This window comes from Rhineura floridana, chromosome 18 (genome assembly GCF_030035675.1).
Source record: "Rhineura floridana isolate rRhiFlo1 chromosome 18, rRhiFlo1.hap2, whole genome shotgun sequence".
Classification (NCBI taxonomy): domain Eukaryota; kingdom Metazoa; phylum Chordata; class Lepidosauria; order Squamata; family Rhineuridae; genus Rhineura; species Rhineura floridana.
Genome location: NC_084497.1, coordinates 10,513,075 through 10,533,132, shown reverse-complemented (window position 1 = coordinate 10,533,132; position 20,058 = coordinate 10,513,075). Strand labels below are relative to the sequence as shown.

Here is a 20,058-nt window from a genome sequence, read left to right as displayed (position 1 = left end):
TGCAACACAACTCTCCCTGCCTGACACTCCCAGCAACTGATATTTAGAGGTGTTACTGCCTCCTGCCAGTAGAACACAGCCTCAAACCTTCATGAATTTGTCTAATCCTTTCAAAACCCATCCAGGTTGGTGGCTTTCATGTTGAAGGCAATGGAATAAATCTCCTCCCTTCATGTCTTTCCCCTTCTACTCAGTATTTAAAGCATTTATAAACTACTTTATTATTTAAGGAACTTATATACCACTTTTCAGGCAGACTTCACAAAACAGTTCACATTTATTTATGAAAGTATTTATATACTGCTATTCATTAAAAAAATTAATGCCATTTACAACATATAAACACAGAATAGAACTATATACAAATTTACAATCAGAAATCAATTAACTATTGCAGAAAGATACCGTCTCAGTTATCTGCATAAGCCTGGTGACATCGAAAAGTTTTCAGCTGGTGTTTAAAAAAATCAGAACAGAAGGTGCCTTCTCAGAAGAGGCTGGCCACGAATTAATTAATGTTTAAGATGGGTTGTATTATGCTCAGAGTCAACCCATCAAATTTAATGAACATGACTGACAGATCTACTAATTTCAACGGATCTACTCTTGAGCAGAACACAGTTGGATTCAACTCCATGAAATTAAATTAGAAGCTAGGAGGACTGAGGTTCCTTTGAAAACATTTCACCCAATTTGCAGCAGGAAAGACCAAATTGCTTTACTCAAAGAACACTCCTGTCCAAATAGTCACTGCTATAACCTTTGCAGGGGGAAAAAGGCTTTTGTAATGAAGGTTCCCTCAAACATGCATGCGCTCCAGATGTTGCTGGACTCCAGCTTCCAGTATCATTCATGCCACGCCAGCTGCCAAGGCTGATGGGATTGGGGGTCCAGCAACAGTTGTGGGGCCTTGCTTTACATTGACTCCCCCCCATTCTTCCATCCATCCACCCACATGTGAAATTCCAGCCTAGTGACCTTCCATCTGTTGTTGGACTCTCAATGCCCAGCATCCAGCATGGCCAATGGGCAGGGATGAAGATGCAAGTGGAGTCCAGAAACATCTGGAGAGCCACAGAAGTCCCCCAATTGCTGCTGTAAATGATCCAGTGCATGTAAATAGAAAATAGGACAGCAAACAAGGCTGAAGCTAGCCTTGCAGTTGAAAAATGTTTTAATGCAAAAATACAAGAACTCCAAAGTACAAACACATCTTGTCTTCCCTTAGGCTGAACTGCCTTTCAGGGGGGAAGAGTCTTCCTGGCAGCCATTTTGCCACCTCTCAATCTCTTTGACAGCATACGCTGCCAGACGCAAAAGTTTGGGGCCAAACTGCATAGTCATACATGCAGGCACACCCCCTGCGCTATTGCAACTTAGCAGCGAAGTGCAGCTTTAGTCCTTATGCTGCATAAACAAGACGCTGCTGACAGACCTGGTGGATCAGTTTGCTGTTTGGGCAAGTGACACCAACAGCCACTGGCCTAGCAGAAGTACAGTTGCCTCACGTTCTCCAGACCCTTGGAGTCTTCGCACACTTTCTGATGATGCAGCGAGGCCTCTTTGCTCACATCAGCAGACAAGTCAAGGACATGTGTAAAGGTCCTGAGGATGGGGGAGGAGGAAAACATGAAACGAAATCAGGCAAGTAAACATGCTAATCTCTTTGAAAAAGAGCAAGTGAAAAGGGAATGAAGAATACAGAAACAGTAGTCCTGCAGTTTCAGATGTACAAAGGTTCATCTATCCAACAGCCTCTTTCCAATCAGATGCCCCCAGAATGAAAATGGGGGAACGACTGTTGCTACCAAGGCTATATTTCTCCCCAGCATCTGGTATTTAGAGAGACTGCTTCTGGATGTGGAGGCTCTGTTTTGCCATCATGGTTAATACACCACTCAAAGACTATTCTCTGTGGGTTGCCTCTAGCTAAATCTTACTCAGAGCAGAACCAATGAAATTCATAGACTACGTCAGCCATGTCCATGAATTTCCATAGCTCTACTCATGGATATAACCCATGCTGTAAAATTAGTTTGTCACCAGCCTCTCTTGAATACTATTGAAGTGGTTTTACAAGAATTTGTCTAAATCCCCTTTTTAAAGCCATCTAAGCCTGTGGCTATCTTGTGACAGTAAGTTCCATAAGTTAACTGTGCACCGTGTGAAGAACTTTGTTTTTGTTGGTCCTTAATCTTCTGCAAGTCACTTTCACTGAATGACCCAAATTCTAGTATGAGCAAGTGAGAATAACTTTTCCCTGTCTTCTCTGTTCATGTATGATTTTATGCATTTCTTTCACTCCCCTACCCCAGTGCTTTTTGTTTTCTAAGCTAATTCCAAAAGGCTTACAATCTCACTGTCGTATAGAAGGTGCATCTCCTTTCTCATCTCACCCACAACAAGCGGGTTGGACTTGATGGCCTTATAGGCCCCTTCCAACTCTACTATTCTATGATTCTAAGAAACGTCCTGGTGTGTAGCAGCTGATAGAAAAGGGATGGTGAACATCTGTGTTTCACCAGACGTTGGACTCCAAGAGCCCCAGCAGCCCAAGAGCCACAGTTGGAGCCCAGAGGCCCCTCCCAACATCCCTTTCATTATGCGTTCATGATTATTTTGACCATGATGGTGCCAGGCTGTTTTGAAAGCAGGACTGCATATATACTGTGTTTGAGCCTGCCAAAGTTTCAAAGCAGGTATATGCTTCATTTCCAAAAGGTGGATGCCCCATAACTTCTCGCTGATGTTCTGTAACTTTTCATACCACAACTATTCTAGGGTTGGGTTTTTTTGTTCCTCTTGTGTTGCCGTATAGCACAGGAGTGGCTCTCCAGACAGCAATAACGCAGTAACATTAGCGAAGCATCACAGAACAACTAATGAAGCGGAAATATATGAGGGCGGTCCTATAAATCTACCACTAGCGCACTGTTACCGCATCAATGCAATGTTGCAGAACAAGCATGCGAAAAAATCCACCCATCTGAAGGGGCCCCCATTATTGTGAAAAGAAACCCTCATGCTCGTGACGGAAGCCAGACTCTCATTCAAAACCCAGTTGAGGCCTTGACTCCACAACTGTTTCAAGTTCAGTTCTCCCATCAACCAACCAGAGAATTGTTCTGACTTTCCTCACAGGGCTGTTGTGAGTGTAGTTCCATTGCGGACAACCATCACAGTGACAAAAAATATGCTAAAGACCGGATAAGCAACTATCAAGGGATTGAGGGGAGAGATGGGAGAAAAACGGGGCACCATACTTCTGTCTTTCCAAAAAAATCTGTATTCTAAAGTCTGTACCGTTGACACAGAAGTCAGGACTGCTGGCGTTCACCGTACACCAAGTACTCCTCCCCATCTTCTTGAGAACTTGCTCTCTCCACCCACCCCAACAACAACTCTCCTCCTTGGGTTTGATGCTTTTATTATAAATACCTTGGCAGCTCTGCCACCACCTTCAAGGATGCCTTCTCCAGCTCCTTCACAACACTCAGTGCTTTGGCATTTTCTTCAGAGTGCTCTGACAAGGTTTCGTGCAAAACATTCTGAGTGACGGTCAGGACCTTCCGCAAACTGTCTGCCAAGGAAACAGAAATATGCCGTTAGCCCAGTTCCTTTCCAATAGCGAGCCCTACTTGGAGATGGCAGGGACTTGAACCAGGAACTGTCTGCATGCAAGTGTGTGATCTACAGCCACAGCCCACCCTCAGCAATGTAACAGCAAAGGATAAAGAGAGATAAACCCAAACAGTTTTTGTGTTATTTAAGCAGCATTTTCACCCCATTCTTCAGCTGAAAAAGGCTTACAAAGATCGATAACAAGACAGTCTCCACTGTTAGGCTCAAAGTTGTAAAAGATACAACACAGAAAAGGAAAGGGATTGAGAGGAGGGTGTGCTCCAATCCAATGCATGCATAAACAGCAGCTTTTGACTTGCTGCCTGAAGAAGGCAGGCAAAGAGGTCAGCTGAGTTAACCAAGGGTTTTAAAAAAAAGATTTCTACAACTATGGAGCCAGCAGTGACGCCTCTACACAGTAAGCTGGCTCATACCAAGTCAGACCACTGGTCCAGCTAGCGGAGCAGCAAATCTGAGCTTTACACCTTTGTGCAGTAGGGTAGTTTCTACACATACATGCTCACCACACCCCTCGTTATCCTCCTCCATTCAGGCAAGCAAGAGGCATTATCAGAGTTTGTAACACTCAAGAAGGTGTGCAGCAGGGCCTGAGGAGAAGGGTGTGGCCTGAGAGAGTCCTGAGGGCCACATTTGGCCCCTGGGCCCGAGTTCTCCATCTGTGGTCTACATTGGCTAGCAGAAGCTCTCCAGGATTTCAGACTTGGGGGATATATGTCCAGTCTTACTTGGAGATACCAGCGACTGAACCTGGGACCTTCTCGCATTCCTGTCCCCATACCTAGATACTGGCTTTTGTTCCCTTCCATGTAGATCTCTTTCACAGGCAGCTCATGCCTCGTTGAGTCCAGGGCTGTGGCAAAATGTTGGTATTCCTCCCTGAACTTTGTGCATAGCAGAGAAACAGGACCGAGTGCTTCAAGCTGGAAGTCAAGTGGGGTGGAAGCAGAGAGAAACTTCAGTTAGCCACAGCACCCAAAGCAAGCCAGACCCACACATTAAGTTCCCCCAGACCTGTGGAACGCCAGCAAGCAGCAGCACCGCAGAAGGCTTTTCCCAGGACCCTCTCCCCCATTAAGCCAGGAGGCTCCATCTGTAGCACATTTCAGACACTTGTTACAAAACACACCTCTTTCCCAACTATTCATTGCAGCAGGATTTTTTAGTTAGAATATTTTGGATATTTTGTTGTTGTTGTTTATTTGCAATGTAAGTTTTAGAGTTTTGACTCTTATCATAAACCACTTTAAAATACTTTTGATAGTAAGACATTGAAGACCATGTGATCTATGGCCTGGCTTCCTTCCTACATTTTTATGAAGACTATTCCTGGGCCCCATTAGAGCCGTTCTCTCAGTTCCTGTTACTGTGCACAAGTCTTTATTAGTTGTTACCGCCAAGTTTAAGTCTCCCTCCCCCTTAGGATTCAGTTTAAAGGTCTCCTGATGAACTTCTCCATGCTGTGGCCAAACACATTCTTCCCACTTGTTGTGAGGTGCAACCCATCACTTGCCAACAGTCCATCTTCCAGGAAGAGTAGCCCGTGGACCCAGAATTCAAAAGGAAAAAACTTTCCAGCACCTTCCCAAAGGGAAGTACTGAATAAAGGACCAGAACATGCTCTGATAGATGGCAATAGGATGGAAAGACCAACAACAACCCAGAAAGGAACACAGGAAACAGCTTTGTACTGAATGAGACCACTGGCTAATTAGCTCAGTACTGCCTATGCCACAGGTTTCTGCACTGTGGTTGCTGGACCACCAGTGATCCACCAGCTTCGTTCAGGTGGTCCACAGCATGTCCATATTAAATATTCATATTGATCTCTAATTGTATTTCTATTGCTTCTTTTATTTTTTATGTTGTATTTTATTCTATGGAATGTAAATTATACCACAACAAAATTCAACACCACCACAACACTGCTGGCTTCGCTCTCCAACCCCCACCCACCCCAGGCACTGCCAAATACCCACCCACCCACAACTGATTAAGCTTCACTTTATTGGCCCTCATCCAGTCCATTGTCGCAACCAAGCACTGATTCACTCTGTCCGCTGCCTCACCTGCAGAGGGTGGAAAGGAGAAGCAGAGCTGCGTGTCATACTGATGTCAATGCACTCCAAATGCCACATGACTCTGCTCAGCAGTTTCATGTAGATATGATACATGATGGGGGACAGATCTGACCCCTGCGGGACCCCTTACTGGAGAACCCACGGAGCCGAGCAATGCTCCCCAAGAACCACCTTCTGGAGCTGGCCATCCAAGTAGGAAGGGAACCACTGCAATGTGGTGCCCCCAACACCCAACTCAGACAGTCGTCCCAGAAGGATACCATGACATCGAAAGCCACTGAGAGATCAAGGAACATTAATCGAGTCACACACCCCATCTCACTCCCAACACACAGTACAGGGCAACCAAGGCAGCTACTCCAAGAGCAGAAGAAAGTTTGCTCTCCCAGGCACATGGCACACTAGAAGAGCAACTCCTGGCTGCATCAGCAAAAACAATTCCTCACCTACTGGCTAAAATAAAACTATTAACATCTGGAATTATTATTAACAAGAAAAACAAAAGACAAACCTGTCTGTCCAGTGCTTCAGAGAGCTGGTGCTTCTTCTTCAGGTGCTGCAATTTGAGTTTCTTTTTGTGGACTTCTGCCTGAAGTCTCCCAGCTTCCTCACAGAGTGTTATCAAGCTCTTCTCTGAATTATCTGCCAGAAGGGCAAGATTCTTCTCCATCTATTTACGACACAACACTTCTCAGTTAAAAAAACGTGTGAACAAAAGACATCTTAAAGAAGCGTTTCATTTCTAATAAGGAGTCTTAGATCTATTTATTATTATGAGCAATATCCAACTAAGTCATACTGAAGAGTATGGAATCAATGGGATTACTCCAAGTATAAACACTGGCTATCACCTTAGACTTATATACCACCTTCCTTCAAGTAGTGGAGGGGAATCTCAGGCCTGTGGGTCAAATGTGGCCCTCCAAGCCTCTCTATGTGGCCCTCAGAACTTTCCCCAGGCAACAGACCTTACTGGCCTTGATCTGCACCCTCAAGTGTTTTTGCCGGGCTACAATGTGCCCTTGAACTGTCTCTTGTGTGCCTAGACGGAGGACAGAGAGAGGTGTGCAAAGGAACTAGCCTACTGCACAAAGGTACAATTTACATGTGTTGCTCTGCTTACTTTTGCCTCTGGCCCCACCCACCTCTGGCATGGGATGAAAAGAGTTCCCCACTCCTTCTCAGCTCAGGGTGACATACACACTTCTCACACTCCCCAATTTAGCTTAACAACAACCCTGCCAGTTTGGTTAGGCTGAGAGAGAGACAGATAGTGACTGGCTGAAGGCCACCCGGTGAGCTTCATGGCTAAGCTAGGAATCTGAACTCTGGTCCTAAACTGACACTCCAAGCCCCACACCACACTGTACAGGGTTTCTGGCCTTTTACCTTTACAGAGGCATAGGTTAACAGCAGAATCTGAGAGTTCAGCATCCCAATCAGGTCGTCAGGATCAGAAGATGCCTGAAAGAAAAGAAAACAGATTTCCTTCCAACTATGTGCAAGGGACAGAAAAGGGCCTTTATGCACACTCTCTGGCCATTTCTTCAAGAGAAAGGGACTCTGATCTCCCTGTGGCTGATGTTCTGCTGCTCATCTCATAAAAAAAACAGTAAGATCTTAAGAAAACACATCCCCACAGGGTCACCAGACACAGTACAGACCACCTCACCTCAAAAAGTGAAATATAGAGTTGTAGAGTTGGAAAAGGTTCAGAAAAGGGCAATCAAAATAATCAAGGGGATGGAGTGACTCCCCTATGAGGAAAGGGTGCAGCATCTGCAGATTTTTAGTTTAGAGAAAAGGCGAGTTAAGATTGATGTGTATAAATGTATGGTTGACATGGAGAAAGCAGATACGGACAAGTTTTTCTCTCTCTCATATAACACCAGAACCCATGGACATTAAATGAAGCTGAATGTTATAAGGTTTAGGATGGACAAAAGAAAATCCTTCTTCACATAGTGCATAGTTAAAACTATGGAATTTGCTCCAAGACGCAGAGGTGGCCACCAATTTGGACAGCTTTAAAAGAGGATTATAATTATTAATATTAAATTTATATCCCATCCTTCCTCCCAAAGTAATTAGATAAATTCATGAAGGATAAAGTTAACAAAAGCTACTAGCCACGATGCCTATGTTCTTCCTCCACATTTAGGGGCAATATGTTTTGGAATACCAGTTGCTGGAAACTGCAGGAGGGGAAAATACTACTTGCTTATGGGTTCCCCATTGGGACATCTGGCTGGCCACTGAAAACAGGATGCTGGACTAGATGGGTCCCCTTGGCCTGATCCAACTACAGGCTCATGTTCTTATAGTCTTGTCACAGGCCTGAGATGAAATAGCTTACATGTATCTACACCAAGCAGGAGAGCAAGCACATTGCCTGGAACCAAACTTTTTATGAGATCTGTATAGCAACGGGTCAGCTGTGCTATGAAAGCTGACTGATGTTTAGATTCTTTCTTTGCAAAGGCCCCAGTGTGATTTTAAGAGGGCAAAAGACTTTTGATAACAGATAGAAATTGAAGAAAAGAGAAATGTATTGGACCTGGGCCAGAAGGACATAAGATTTTGGCTTGGTGGGAGTTGGGACATACCTGACTGCCAGTGATGGAGAGACACAAAAGGACGTACTGGGGGATATTTGAGTAGAAAAAGGAATGTACTTGTTATAATAGTTGGCTTTTGATTTAGAGAACTTGTCTCTTAGGACTTGTATTTATTTATATTTATGACAATAATAAAAGAGCAAAACCTGAAGAATCACAACCTTGATTTTGTTCAGGTAAGCTCTGCAAGCAGCCTGCCTAGCCAAGTGAAATTTTCATAGCTTCTGGAAAACTGAGACCCCTGTTTTATCTCAAATTCCAGCACAGAGGGATTTTTCTTACTCACATGGGAGGTCTAACCTCTGACAGTCTCCATTCAATTAACCAGCATCACTCACCGGGGTCTGCTTTTTTCGGGAGGTGACTTGTACACTTGGCTTTGAAATCGATATCTTGAGATGGCTTTTGTCTAGAAGTACACAGGCAACCAGAGACACACACAGACAGGCATGTTTGACTTAGAACTATTAGGCTAGAATGCTGGGCTTAAACTAGTAGAGTGAAACCCACAAGTGGCTGCAACACCAACACCAATCTCTCTTGTCTTTGTTTAAGGTTTGAGTGAGTGAGTGAGTGAGTGAGTGAGTGAGAGAATGAATATGTCAAAAGTCACAGAAGACAGGCCACCCATACTTTTAAAGGACAGACTAGATGCCCCCTAGATGCTGCTGAACTACAACTCCCATCCCCATCCCTGACCATTGGCCATGCTGGCTACTGGGGCTGATGGGAGTTGGCACCCAGCACAATTTTTTTGACTTTCTCTTCCTCTCAGTAGTGCCCTCCCTCTCTCATTACATCGTATCAAAACCACTTTGTAAGTGGCCATACCTCAGCCTTACAAACAAAGTTTCTCCATGCCAAGGACATGCAGCCAGAAAGTGAAGTTATTTCCAAAGCTCAAGGACACAGCTCAAGGGCACCCATACCTTCGATCGCAGACACTTCCAGGTCAGGCCGGGAACTCCCATGACTTTCCACCAGAGTTGACTGCAATACACCTATAGCTTCTAGGGAGAGAAAAATTCATCATTATTTATATACTGCTTAATAGCCAAAGTGTTATCTAAGCAATTTAAAAGTATCAAACTAATTACATATAAACACATTTAATTAAAACACACAATAAAACATTTCCATCAAAACACTGAAATAAACACCCACGATTTAAATGTGTAATAAAAGCCCATTAAAAAGAGTACAACATTCAAAAGTCAAAGCAACAATTACAACAGTGAAAACAGAGGAGGCTCATCTAAGCAGCAGTTCTACAAAGCTGGGAAGCTACCACTGTGTGAACATTTTGTGAAGAAAAACAGGTCAACCCCAGAGAGCAGGTTCTTTGGGCTGTGCAACACCAACCACTCACCTGCCGAGGTTTTGCATTTCTGAAACTGAACCAATGGTCTCTTAGGAGGGGCAGTCTTTTCCAGTTTGGCAAAGGACAGGCTGGTGTTTGAGGTGGCCTGGCAATTAAGCACACAAAACATTGCAAATTAGCAAACTGCTGTTATGGGGCTGCTATTGCAATATGGCATGTGTGTGTGCACACAAGTAATTTGACAAATCAAAATATAGATTCCCAAGCATGGTTCAGCTGAGCTTACATCCAGGAAACTGCACTTAGCGTTGCTGGCTCACAATCTAATAGACATGATACAAGAGGAAAATTATCCGCTCGAGGAAGGATAATTTCTGCATTTACAAACATAGCTTAGCACGCAGGGAGTGACATACAAGAACAAGACTGAAGGCAATAATATTGGTGAAATATTTGCTCTGCAGTTGGCTTGACTCATCTCTGTGCACTTTAAATGAAAGGGCCGTAGCTCAACTCCAGAGCATTTTTGCTTTACATAGAGAAGGCTCCAGGTTCAGTTCCCAGCATCCCCAGGTATGGATGAGGAAGGTTGCCCCCTGCCTGACAGTACTGAGGTCAATGGGCCAAAGGTCCAACTCCATAGCATATGAGAAATTAACTGTGCTGTTTCCTTCTTAAAATACTTAGCTTTACTAACGGCTGAGTTTTAAAGAGAGAATGAATGAATGAATGAATTTATTTAATTCGGTCCAAGACCAGCAGTTTAAAGAGAGACAAACGAGGAACACGAAAAGAGGGATTTGAAATCCAGACTTCACCTTCCCAGTTCCTTTCCTGTCATACTGCAAGTAACGCGACGGCACGATTCTTCCTCCTAAACAAAGACAAAGCAAGAGAAACAGGAAGCTGCCAGCAAAGTGCCTCTGAGCATGTCTGAAGCGGCTTTTCTCAAGACAGGTGACCGCACGCTGGGCGGAAAGGAGCGGCATCGGCATCAAAAGCCCCGCACTGGGCTTCCTTTTCAACATCAGGGCTCCAACACAGAGCATGTTGGCCCAGTGTGGTGCCATGCACCGGACAGGGGCGAAGGCAGACCTGGGTTTAAATCCCTGCTCAGCTGCTGCTATTATTATTGAAAGCATTTTTATCCTGTCCCTCGTGCAAAACAACAAAATCAAAACTCCCGCAGGGGCTTGCAAATGTCAGCGTTAAGGCAGCGCCCACCCTCAGGCTTGCAAGGCAAAGCACAAGAGGAAAGGGCGCTGGGGAGGAGGAGGAGGAAAAAGCAAACTCAGGCACCGTTTCTTAGTGTTGAGCAGCTGGAATGAGACGTGTCCAAGAAGGAGGGCCTCCAAATTGGTGCCTTCAGCAAAGCAGATGGAGGCCTCCCTCCCCGCCACAGGCCCGTCTCTCTTCCTCTGCTGTGGTGCGAGGAGCCATGAAGACCACTGGGCGGGAACACGGGCCTGGGCGCCCACCTCTCAGCCTGGCCTACCTCGCAGGGGTGTTGCAAGAGTAACTGTGCTGCCCCGCGTGCGTTTACTCAGAATACAGCCCCATGGAGCACCTCCTCCAGGACTCCTGAGCACGCGCAGAGCACTCCCCTCCCCAAGGCTCCAGGGGCATGTGCAGAGCGCCTGCTCCCCCTCCTCTCCCTCACCTCTCTGCTTCGGCCGGGCTCCCGCCTCCAACTCTGGCGTCCCGCCGGGCTTCCTGAGGAAAGAAGGGAAAGTGAGGAAGAGAAGGGAGGGGGAAAGGGAAGGGAGAAGCCGCTACCTCAGTTCTCCTCCTCACCCTCCGAGCGGCGCTTTTCCCGCCATTTCCTTCACACGAAAACACGAAGCAAAAAAAAAAAAAGGGAAGTCTCCTGAGCATGCTCAGTGCGCGTTGCGAGTGGCCGCGGAGGAGACAAATACGGCAGCGGGGCTAGAGCGCCCTTTTCTCTCGCCTCAGCGTTTAAGGCGCATGCGCAGAATTCATAGGCGGGCGAGCATGGGGGCGGCCATGACAGGTACCAAGGCGGAAGTAGAATGCAGGGCGGAGTTTGCCCCGGTTGATTCATTCTCCCTTTTCTTTTTTTTTTGGAGTCAGCTGCGAGGAAGCGGAGCCGGCTTTGGAAAAGGAGGAAGAAGAGGAGGAGGAGGAGGAGGAGGAGAGGGGTCAAAGGTGAGAGCACGTGTTTTTTTGGTTGGGAGGAGGGGGAGCTGATTTATTCAGCTCTTGAAGGTGCTGTTTATTCATTTATCTTTGTATCCAAAATTATTTCTCAGACATTTTTCACCAAAAGAATTAAGGGCGAGGGACAAAGTGCGTGCTGAGGAGTGCCTTTGAGCATGTACAGAGCCTGCACACACCTTATAAAGCAGATCCTTCTGTTTGCTTACTTTAAGAAATTTCTGAGCTGCCCTCCCATCAAAAGTTTCCATGGCAGGGCGCAGAATTGTGAAGAGCTCCTCTGAGGACGCACAGAGGTCACACACATCTCATCACAGTCGTAGGCAGAAGAGGTAGACCTAGATCTATTGGCATTCTCTAGAAAACATGGCGTTAAGCGGCTTATAAAGTGTTGAAATAAATGGCACAAATGAAGTCAAGCGAGAGACTTACAAAAAGGTTTAACAAAGCCAAACGCTACATTTCAATAAAACTGCTCCAATAAGCCTGATAGATCTCTGTGTGTTTTAAGAGCTGTGAACTCTGTTCGGTTTGGGTACTTGAAACACAATCCCAGGACTCAAGACTCTTTAATTCTGTTATGACTTTTGCACCAAGAGCAAAAACCAACAGCCCACAAAGTACACCCCAACATACCTGCAGTCTCCCCACTCCTAGCCTTTCTAGAGCTGTGTTGTGCCTCTTAGCATAGGTAGAGTTCCCCCCCTTTCTGTTCTCCCAGGCTTTTTGCCCCCATATATCCCAGTAGAGGGCAAAGGACTTGCTAATCAAGGGCTAAAGGATTAGCCATACTTATAGAACCATAGAAACATAGGATAGTAGAGTTGGAAGGGGCCTATAAGGCCATTAAGTCCAACCCCCTGCTCAAGGCAGGAATCCAACTTAAAAGCGTTCCCGACAGGTAGATCTATTGAAACTGATGGACATGATAAACTTAGGTCCGTTAACTTCAGTGGGTTAGTTGGATTCAATCCTAAGCTGCTAACTTTATTGAAAACATTTATATACACGCTGCTTTCCGGGACACAGCTTCCCAAAGCAATCTACAGAATGATGGGGAAATGGTACAGTATATCAATAAAGATGTATAGAATAAAACAGAATTTATTCAGGTGAGCATTTTAAAAAGTCAAAAGCGTGGGTGAAGCTTTTTATTGCTGCACAACAGACAGGAATTCAAGAGATGCAGGAACAAAAGCTTTACATCAAGGATGGGGAACTTCTGGCCCTCCGGATGTTGCTGGACTCCCAGCAGTTAGCATGGCCAATGGTCAGGGACAATGATGGGAGTTTGAACCTAACAACATTTGGGAGGCACCAATCTTGCTTTACATGCTGATTTTATAAATGGTTCGGTGGAGGCATTAAAGGTAAAGCCTCTAAGCTTCTTCGTTCCATTAATCTGCAACAGAAACTGAGGAACCTGTTTGGCACTGGCCAGCAGTGGCTATCCAGAGTTTCAAGAGCAGGGTCTTTCTTGTACTGCCTTGTTTTAAAATTGTGTTTTAAATTGTGATTGCTTTCAAATTGTTTTTAAGGATTTTTTTTTTTAATTATTGTAACCCAGCCTGGGACCTCCGGGAGAATCATCACCATCATGTAATAAGATACTCCAGAGAGTGGGTCTTATTTGTGAGTCTGATTTCATATTAACTCAGCATCTATCTCAGCACTGTCTACCTTGACTAGTGGCAGCTTCCCAGGTTTTCAGACAGAGGGGGGTGATCCTACCTGGAAATGCCAGGATTGAATGCTCTACACTGAGCTACGGTCCTTCCCCTAAAAATAAAGTAAGATTCTAGTCTTCGCTGTTCTGGACAAAGAGCTGATTTAAACAAGAAGATGCCTTATACTGAGTCAAGACTGTTGGTAGCGACTTTCCAGGGTTTCAGGCAGGCGCCATTCCCAGCCCTACCTGAACATGCTGCCTGTAAAGTAGATGCTCCACCACTGAGCTATGGCCTAACCCTTAACGTGCTTCCTAGGTTGTAAGTCCCATTGAACATGTGTAGGAGGACCGCAGTGTTTCTTTAGGCACCCAGATGCAGGGACGCACCTGCATGCATCAGATGAGAAATGCAAGTCACCCCTGATACACACTCACCATCTCATTTTTCCTCCCTCTCTGTGGTTCTCTGTCCACTCAGGTGAAGAGCAGCGATGCTGGCCCGGGGGAGGCAGATCTTTGTGGGGTTCTCGGTCTACTGGAAGCCACTCTTCAGAGGTCGCCTCCTGCTAGTGACCAACACCGTCAGCTGCGGGGGGCTCCTGGCCGCCGGGGACTCTCTCCGCCAAGCCTGGGAGATGAGGCAGGACCCCAAACGGAAGCGGGATGTGGGCCGGACAGGTGAGGCCGCCTTTCAGAGTGGATTCTGAGCCACGCCTGCCTCTTCTTTCAGCTGCCTCCTTTTGGGTTTCAATCAGGGATGGGGACCATCTGTGGCCTTCCAGATGTTGCCGAACTACAACTCCCATCATCCCTGGCCACAGCCCATGTTGCTGGGGCTGATGGGAGTTGTACTTCAGCAATATGTGGAAGGCCACAGATGGTCCCCACCCCAGGAGTAGGAAATGCTACTTATTAGATGGAGCCTGGCTGGGGAACCTATGGCCTCCCAGAGGTTGCTGGGCTTCCACCCACCTCCCATCACTTTTGAGCATTGGCCCAGCTGGCTGCTGGGAGTTGTATTCGAGCAACCTTGGGGAGGGGGGGGCTACACATTCCCTGCCCTAAAAATGTAAATGTACTGCCTTCAAGTCAATTCCGACTTATGGCAACCCTCTGAATAGGGTCTTCATGAGGCTGAGAGGCAGTGACTGGCCCAAGGTCACCCAGTGAGCTTCATGGCTATGTGGGGATTCGAATCCTGGTCTCCCAGGTCGGAGTCCAACACCTTAACCGCTACACCACACCAGCTGTTATTCCCTGCCCTAGTTCAACTTAGAGTTTTGGACACCTTAAAGCCTAACCAGTTTATTATGGCATAAGCTTCATGTCTCTGATGAAGTGGACTGTAATCTATAAAAGCTTATGCCAGCGGTCACCAGCATGGCATCCGTGGTGCCCTTGAGGTCTTTTCCTGATGTCCACGAATCTTCTGAGTTCCCATCGTCACCACTCACTGCCCACTTCTTCATGAGAAACAGAGTGGTTACCTTTGTCCCCTTGAAAAGTACGTAGAGCTGAAGGAGGAAGTTGGAAGAGTGTCTCTCTTTCCCAGCTTTCAGCTCTGTGTACTTCTCAAGGCTCAGATTAATTCTGCCAGAAGTGGCTAGAGGGGATGGTGCCCACACCACTCGCTCAAAAATCCAAATGTATCCACTGGTCTAAAAAAGGTTGGTGATTCCAGACTTCTGCCATAAGTGGTTTAGTCCTTAAGGCACCACAAGGACGTCGAGTTTACTAACACGGGCTGCCCCTCTGGAAATTGGGCAGGTGCTGTGTTGGTGAACTGCTTTTTAGCTAGATCTGTCCACCTAGAAAGCAGGCATCTGTTAATATTTTTATTAGCTGGGTTTCAGGTCAGACTATTCAGTCTGCCTGTCCCAATGCTGCCTACTTCGAAGGGGCAGCAGCACTTCCAGATCTGCAGGGCGAGGGAGACTTTCCCATCTCCCGTGATCCTTTAACTGAAAATTGAACCTGGCACCTTCTGCATGCAAGGACTACGTGCTCTGTCATTGAGCTACAGTGCTTCCTCTAAAAATAAGTAAGATTCTAGTCCTCTTGGTTCTGAGGAAAGCACATAAGTAGCTGTCTTGTCCCAAGTCAAAACATTGATCCATCACGCTCGGTATTGTCTGCCCTGACCGGCAGGATCTCAGACAGGGGTCTCTCCCAGCCCTACCTGGAGATGCCAGAGTTTGAACCTGGGACCTTCTGCATGCAAAGCAGGGGCTCTAACCACTGAGCCATGGCCCTTCCCTTAAAAATAAAAGTATGTTTTCAGTCCTCATGGTTGCAACGAAAGCTTTGTTTTAAATAGGAAAGTGCCATATTCCAGGTCAGACCACTGATCCATCCAGCTCAGTGTATTGTCTGCACAGACTGGCAGCCACTTTCCAGGGTTTCAGGCAGGGGACATTTCCAGTCCTGTGTGGAGATGCCGAGGATTGAACCTGGGACCTTCTGAATGCAAACAATGTGCTCTACCGCTGAGCAATGCCACCTTCCCTGACTGAAGATATTAGTGGAAGACCAAAGTTCACTGCTCTGGACTCTGAGGAAGCAGACGTGGCATTTTCTCCTAGCCTTCCTTCAGACCTCTGTCAAATATAAATATCCTCAGAGCAGACCACAACACTCCTGATAAGTGCCGCACTAAAGTAGGAATCGCAGCAGGAAAAACAGTTAACTATTATGAAAGTTAAAAGAAGGGATAAAACTGGCAAATGTTAAATGGTCACTGTATTAACAGGTCCAAAAGCCACAGTTGGGTAACATTTATTTATTTATTATAGGGATGGGGAGCTGGAACTGGTCAGTGGGTTGGATCTCTAGTTCCCTGACCTCCCACAGGCTGACTTTGATAGGTGGGTGGGACTACATGCCTGTCAATCACCTGGCAACATTCATAAGAGTTCAGCTGACTGGCCATTACAGCAACGCCCTTAGAAGACTTGCTTTCGGCACCAATCAGCTGATTGTCACTGAAAGCACACCTTCAGAAGGGCTTGCTCTCTTAAAGCAAGTGCGGAGGAAGCAGGCATGGGGAACATTTGTGGGCCTCCAGATGCTATCGGACTCCAACTCCCATCAGCTGCAGCCAGCACAGTCCCAACGGTCATGAATGATGCGGGTTGCAGTCCAACAACATCTGGAGAGCCACAAGATCCTGATCCCTACTCTTAACAAAGCATTATCCCCTCTGCAAACGTCTGCAGAGGGGGAAAAGTTCCATTTGGAGGAAGGCGTTTGAATCCAATCTGTTTTCCCTGCGAACAATGCTCCCATTTGGGCTCCCAAGTGACGGAGCTGGTTTTGCGCTTGGCTAACCAAGGTGGCTTTTGCCCTTCAGCTCGGATGTTCGCCGTCGGGTGCAGCATGGGCCCCTTGATGCACTATTGGTACCTGTGGCTGGACAGCATTTTCCCTGCTGCTGGCTTCAGCGGGATCAGAAGCGTGCTCAAGAAGGTTTTCATCGACCAGATTGTGGCCTCACCGGCACTGGGAGTTTGGTACTTCTTGGGTAAGGCTAGTTACCATCAGCTGTTAATGTTCTTGATGGTGCTGGGGGGGGGGACTTTGGGGAGCGAGTAAGAAGTTCAGTTACCTTTTCCTCCCTTGAAAAATACATAGAACTGAAGTGACTCTCTTCCCCACTTCCAGCTTTATGTGCTTTGCACATCCAGATCCTCTGGATCTGACTTTTTACTCAGATCACTTGGAAAAGCAAAGCGTATGTGCGTTCATGTGCTCTGGGTGGGGTCCAATGCACTTGTTCCAGTAGTGTAAGGATTTACATTTGCACAACAGAATTCTCCCCCCTTCTGTCCAGCTCTACTCTGGATGGTTGGGGGAACCTGCCGAACAGATTTTGAGGGCTCACAGAGAAAGTTCCGTTACACTAGTGTAAATCCTAGCGCTAATGGAATGAGTTACCTAGTGCTACAGTGGATCCCACCCTGTCTTTTGCAGGGAGGGGAGGTGGGAGAGAAATGACCAGGAGCGGCATCAATAGCTCCCACTCAAAAATCCAAATGTGCCAACAAGACTAAAAAGAGTTAGCAAACCCAGGCCTAAAACTTTCTTGCTGCACCACTCCTGGGGCAAGAACGCAAGGGCCATCTTGCCAGTTTCTTTCATCTGCCTGCAGGGATGGGATCGCTAGAGGGGCAAACTCTGGATCAGAGCTGGCAGGACCTGGAGGATAACTTCTGGGAGTTCTACAAGGTGAGTACAGCTCTCCCGGCCGGCCACCCCTTTCCTGACTTGAGCCCCTGACCGGATTTCCTCTTCCTGTGCACAGATGGACTGGTGCATCTGGCCACCAGCGCAGCTGATCAACTTCCTGTTCCTGCCCCCCAAGTACCGCGTGGTCTACATGAACGTTATCACACTTGGCTGGGACACTTACCTGTCGTACCTGAAACATCGGGTGAGTGTGGCCACTTGCAGGCGTAGTGGGTGGAGCGCCAAATGTAAATGTTTACCTTTTGGTACAGTAGGCTGGTTTTTACACACACTTGTGCGCGCCCCTCTCTGTCCTTCATCCGGGCAAGACAGAGGCTCGATCAGAGTTGAAGGATGCATTTCCAGCCACGCAGAAACACTCAAGGAGGGGGCAAAGCAGCATGTGTGGCTGAGAAGGCGGTATGGCCAGGGGAAGAGGCCCGAAGGTGAGACAGAAGCCGCATTCAGCACGCAAGCCTCTTCCGAATAGAGGCATCCCTCCATCTTTAATATGTTCTTAAACTCTTTTTTAAAACGTTTTTAATCTTAGATGTTTTGATAGCTTTTTTTTAGGGAACATTTTTGAAGATGTTTTAATGTGTTTTAAAGTTTGTTTTTATGTTTTAATGTTTTTAGTGCTTTTGTTTGCCGCCCTGGGCTCCTGCCAGAAGGGAGGGATATAAATCAAAAAATAATAATCTCTCTCGTGCAATAAGGAATGTTGCTTCTTAGATCAGGGATGCTTTAATCCTGCTTTAACTGGTGGCTCAACCTGGTACATTCAACATTATTTTATTACTTATTTTTAAAATGTATACCCCGCCCTTCTTCCCAGGAGGAGCCAAGCATGTGCTTGGGGGGGGGGGACACATCTGTGGCCTTTCAGGTTGTGCTGGACTTCCAGCCCCCATACCCCATCATCTTCCCTGACTGTTGGCTGTTGGGAATTGGAATCCAACAATTTGTTGAAGGCCACAGAGGCTGCTCACCCCTGGACCCAGGAAGCTGCCTTATATTGACTCAGTCAGTCAGTTCACCTAGCCCAGTATTGTCTACACTGACTGACAGCAGCTCCCCAAGGTTTCAGGTGGAGAGTCTCTCCCAGCCCTACCCGGAGATGCCATTGGGGATTGAATTGGAGACCTTCTGCATGCAGGCCAGATGCTCTGCCGCTGAGCTACAGCTGATGTACTACAGTCCTTGAGGTTAAAAGTCACCCCCAGTTGCTGATTTCCACCTCTCTCTTTAGCCTAAAGAACCATCCCACAGTCCAGAGGGGGATTGCAAGCCTGGTGCCGTTGAAATCCAAACGGCTGGGTGACAGCGGTCACCTGCTCCGTCCCACGACGACAACAATGATGGGCGTCTTGCATTCTGGAGCAGGCCTCCAGCATCTCTGCCTAAAAGGAGCCTTGTGCCCCAAGACGAGGCAGTTGGGATTGGACAAGCAGGAACTGTTGCCTGGGCTAACAGCCAACCCCCCACCCCGGCCGAAAACCAGCAGCTTGGCTCCCTCTTCCACCGGCCAAGCTTCCCACACCAAGAACTGTCTCTGGAAGGAGCAAAGCTGGAGGACTTGAAGCAGTTCCCTTCGGGGCCAGATTTGGCGTGGGTTGAACCAAGTGTTGGCATCCTCTGAAAGCTGATCCCTTCTAAGTTGTTTCCTTAAGAAAAAGAAAGTAAAAAGTGTAATATTGCTGCCCTGGGCTCCTACTGGGAGGAAGGGCGGGATATAAATAAATAAAATTATGTTTTTGTTTCCTTAATTAAATATAATCTTGACTGCTTCTTTTTTATGTTTCAAGGACAAATATTTATTATTGCAGGTAAGTTCTGCAGTGCAAGGACTGACATTTTATCACTTCAATTTATTGGGGTGGTTTGTCTTTTTAAGAACGCAAGAGGCCTGCAGCTTGGGTCAAGCCAAAGGGGGCCCATCTGGTCCTCTATCCTTTCCTCAGTGCGGCCAACCAGATGCCGCAATGGGAAGCCCCCGCAAGAAGGACCTGAGCATAACACTCTCTCCTGCGTATGATCCCCACCAACTGGTATTCAGTGGTGTCCTGCTTCAGACAGCAGAGGGAGACTCTTAGAATAGCAGAGTTGGAAGGTGCTTATAAGGCCATATAGTCCAACCCCCTGCTCAATGTAGCCGCCTTGGCTACCGTGAGCCTCACTGTCCTCTGACAGAGCACAGCAGATGCTCTCCCACTGAGCTACATACAGCCCTTCCCTAAATCACATGGCAATTAGCCCCCTTCCTTCTTTTGAACGCACAAGCCAAACTAGCCCAGGGAAACGGAGATGGCACTAGAGTTACCAATCTCCCCT

The 20,058-nt window shown here is 46.8% G+C and overlaps 2 protein-coding genes across 2 annotated transcripts; one reads left to right on the top strand and one right to left on the bottom strand.

Moving 5' to 3' along the window:
* Positions 1 to 258: 258 nt before the first annotated feature.
* Positions 259 to 11,597, bottom strand: HAUS8 (HAUS augmin like complex subunit 8). The gene is made up of 11 exons (XM_061600596.1): positions 11,454 to 11,597; positions 11,320 to 11,372; positions 10,478 to 10,533; positions 9,708 to 9,804; positions 9,268 to 9,348; positions 8,677 to 8,747; positions 7,110 to 7,184; positions 6,232 to 6,390; positions 4,421 to 4,562; positions 3,439 to 3,580; positions 259 to 1,605 (listed from the first exon to the last, which is right to left on the bottom strand). The coding sequence occupies exons 1-11, from the start codon at positions 11,477 to 11,479 to the stop codon at positions 1,485 to 1,487; spliced, it is 1,023 nt and encodes a 340-aa protein (XP_061456580.1). The 5' UTR covers positions 11,480 to 11,597; the 3' UTR covers positions 259 to 1,484.
* A 59-nt stretch (positions 11,598 to 11,656) lies between these two features.
* On the top strand, positions 11,657 to 19,470 carry MPV17L2 (MPV17 mitochondrial inner membrane protein like 2). Its single transcript, XM_061600600.1, has 6 exons — positions 11,657 to 11,825; positions 13,982 to 14,181; positions 16,853 to 17,023; positions 17,651 to 17,727; positions 17,804 to 17,932; positions 18,977 to 19,470. The coding sequence occupies exons 2-6, from the start codon at positions 13,995 to 13,997 to the stop codon at positions 19,046 to 19,048; spliced, it is 636 nt and encodes a 211-aa protein (XP_061456584.1). The 5' UTR covers positions 11,657 to 11,825; positions 13,982 to 13,994; the 3' UTR covers positions 19,049 to 19,470.
* Positions 19,471 to 20,058: the final 588 nt, after the last annotated feature.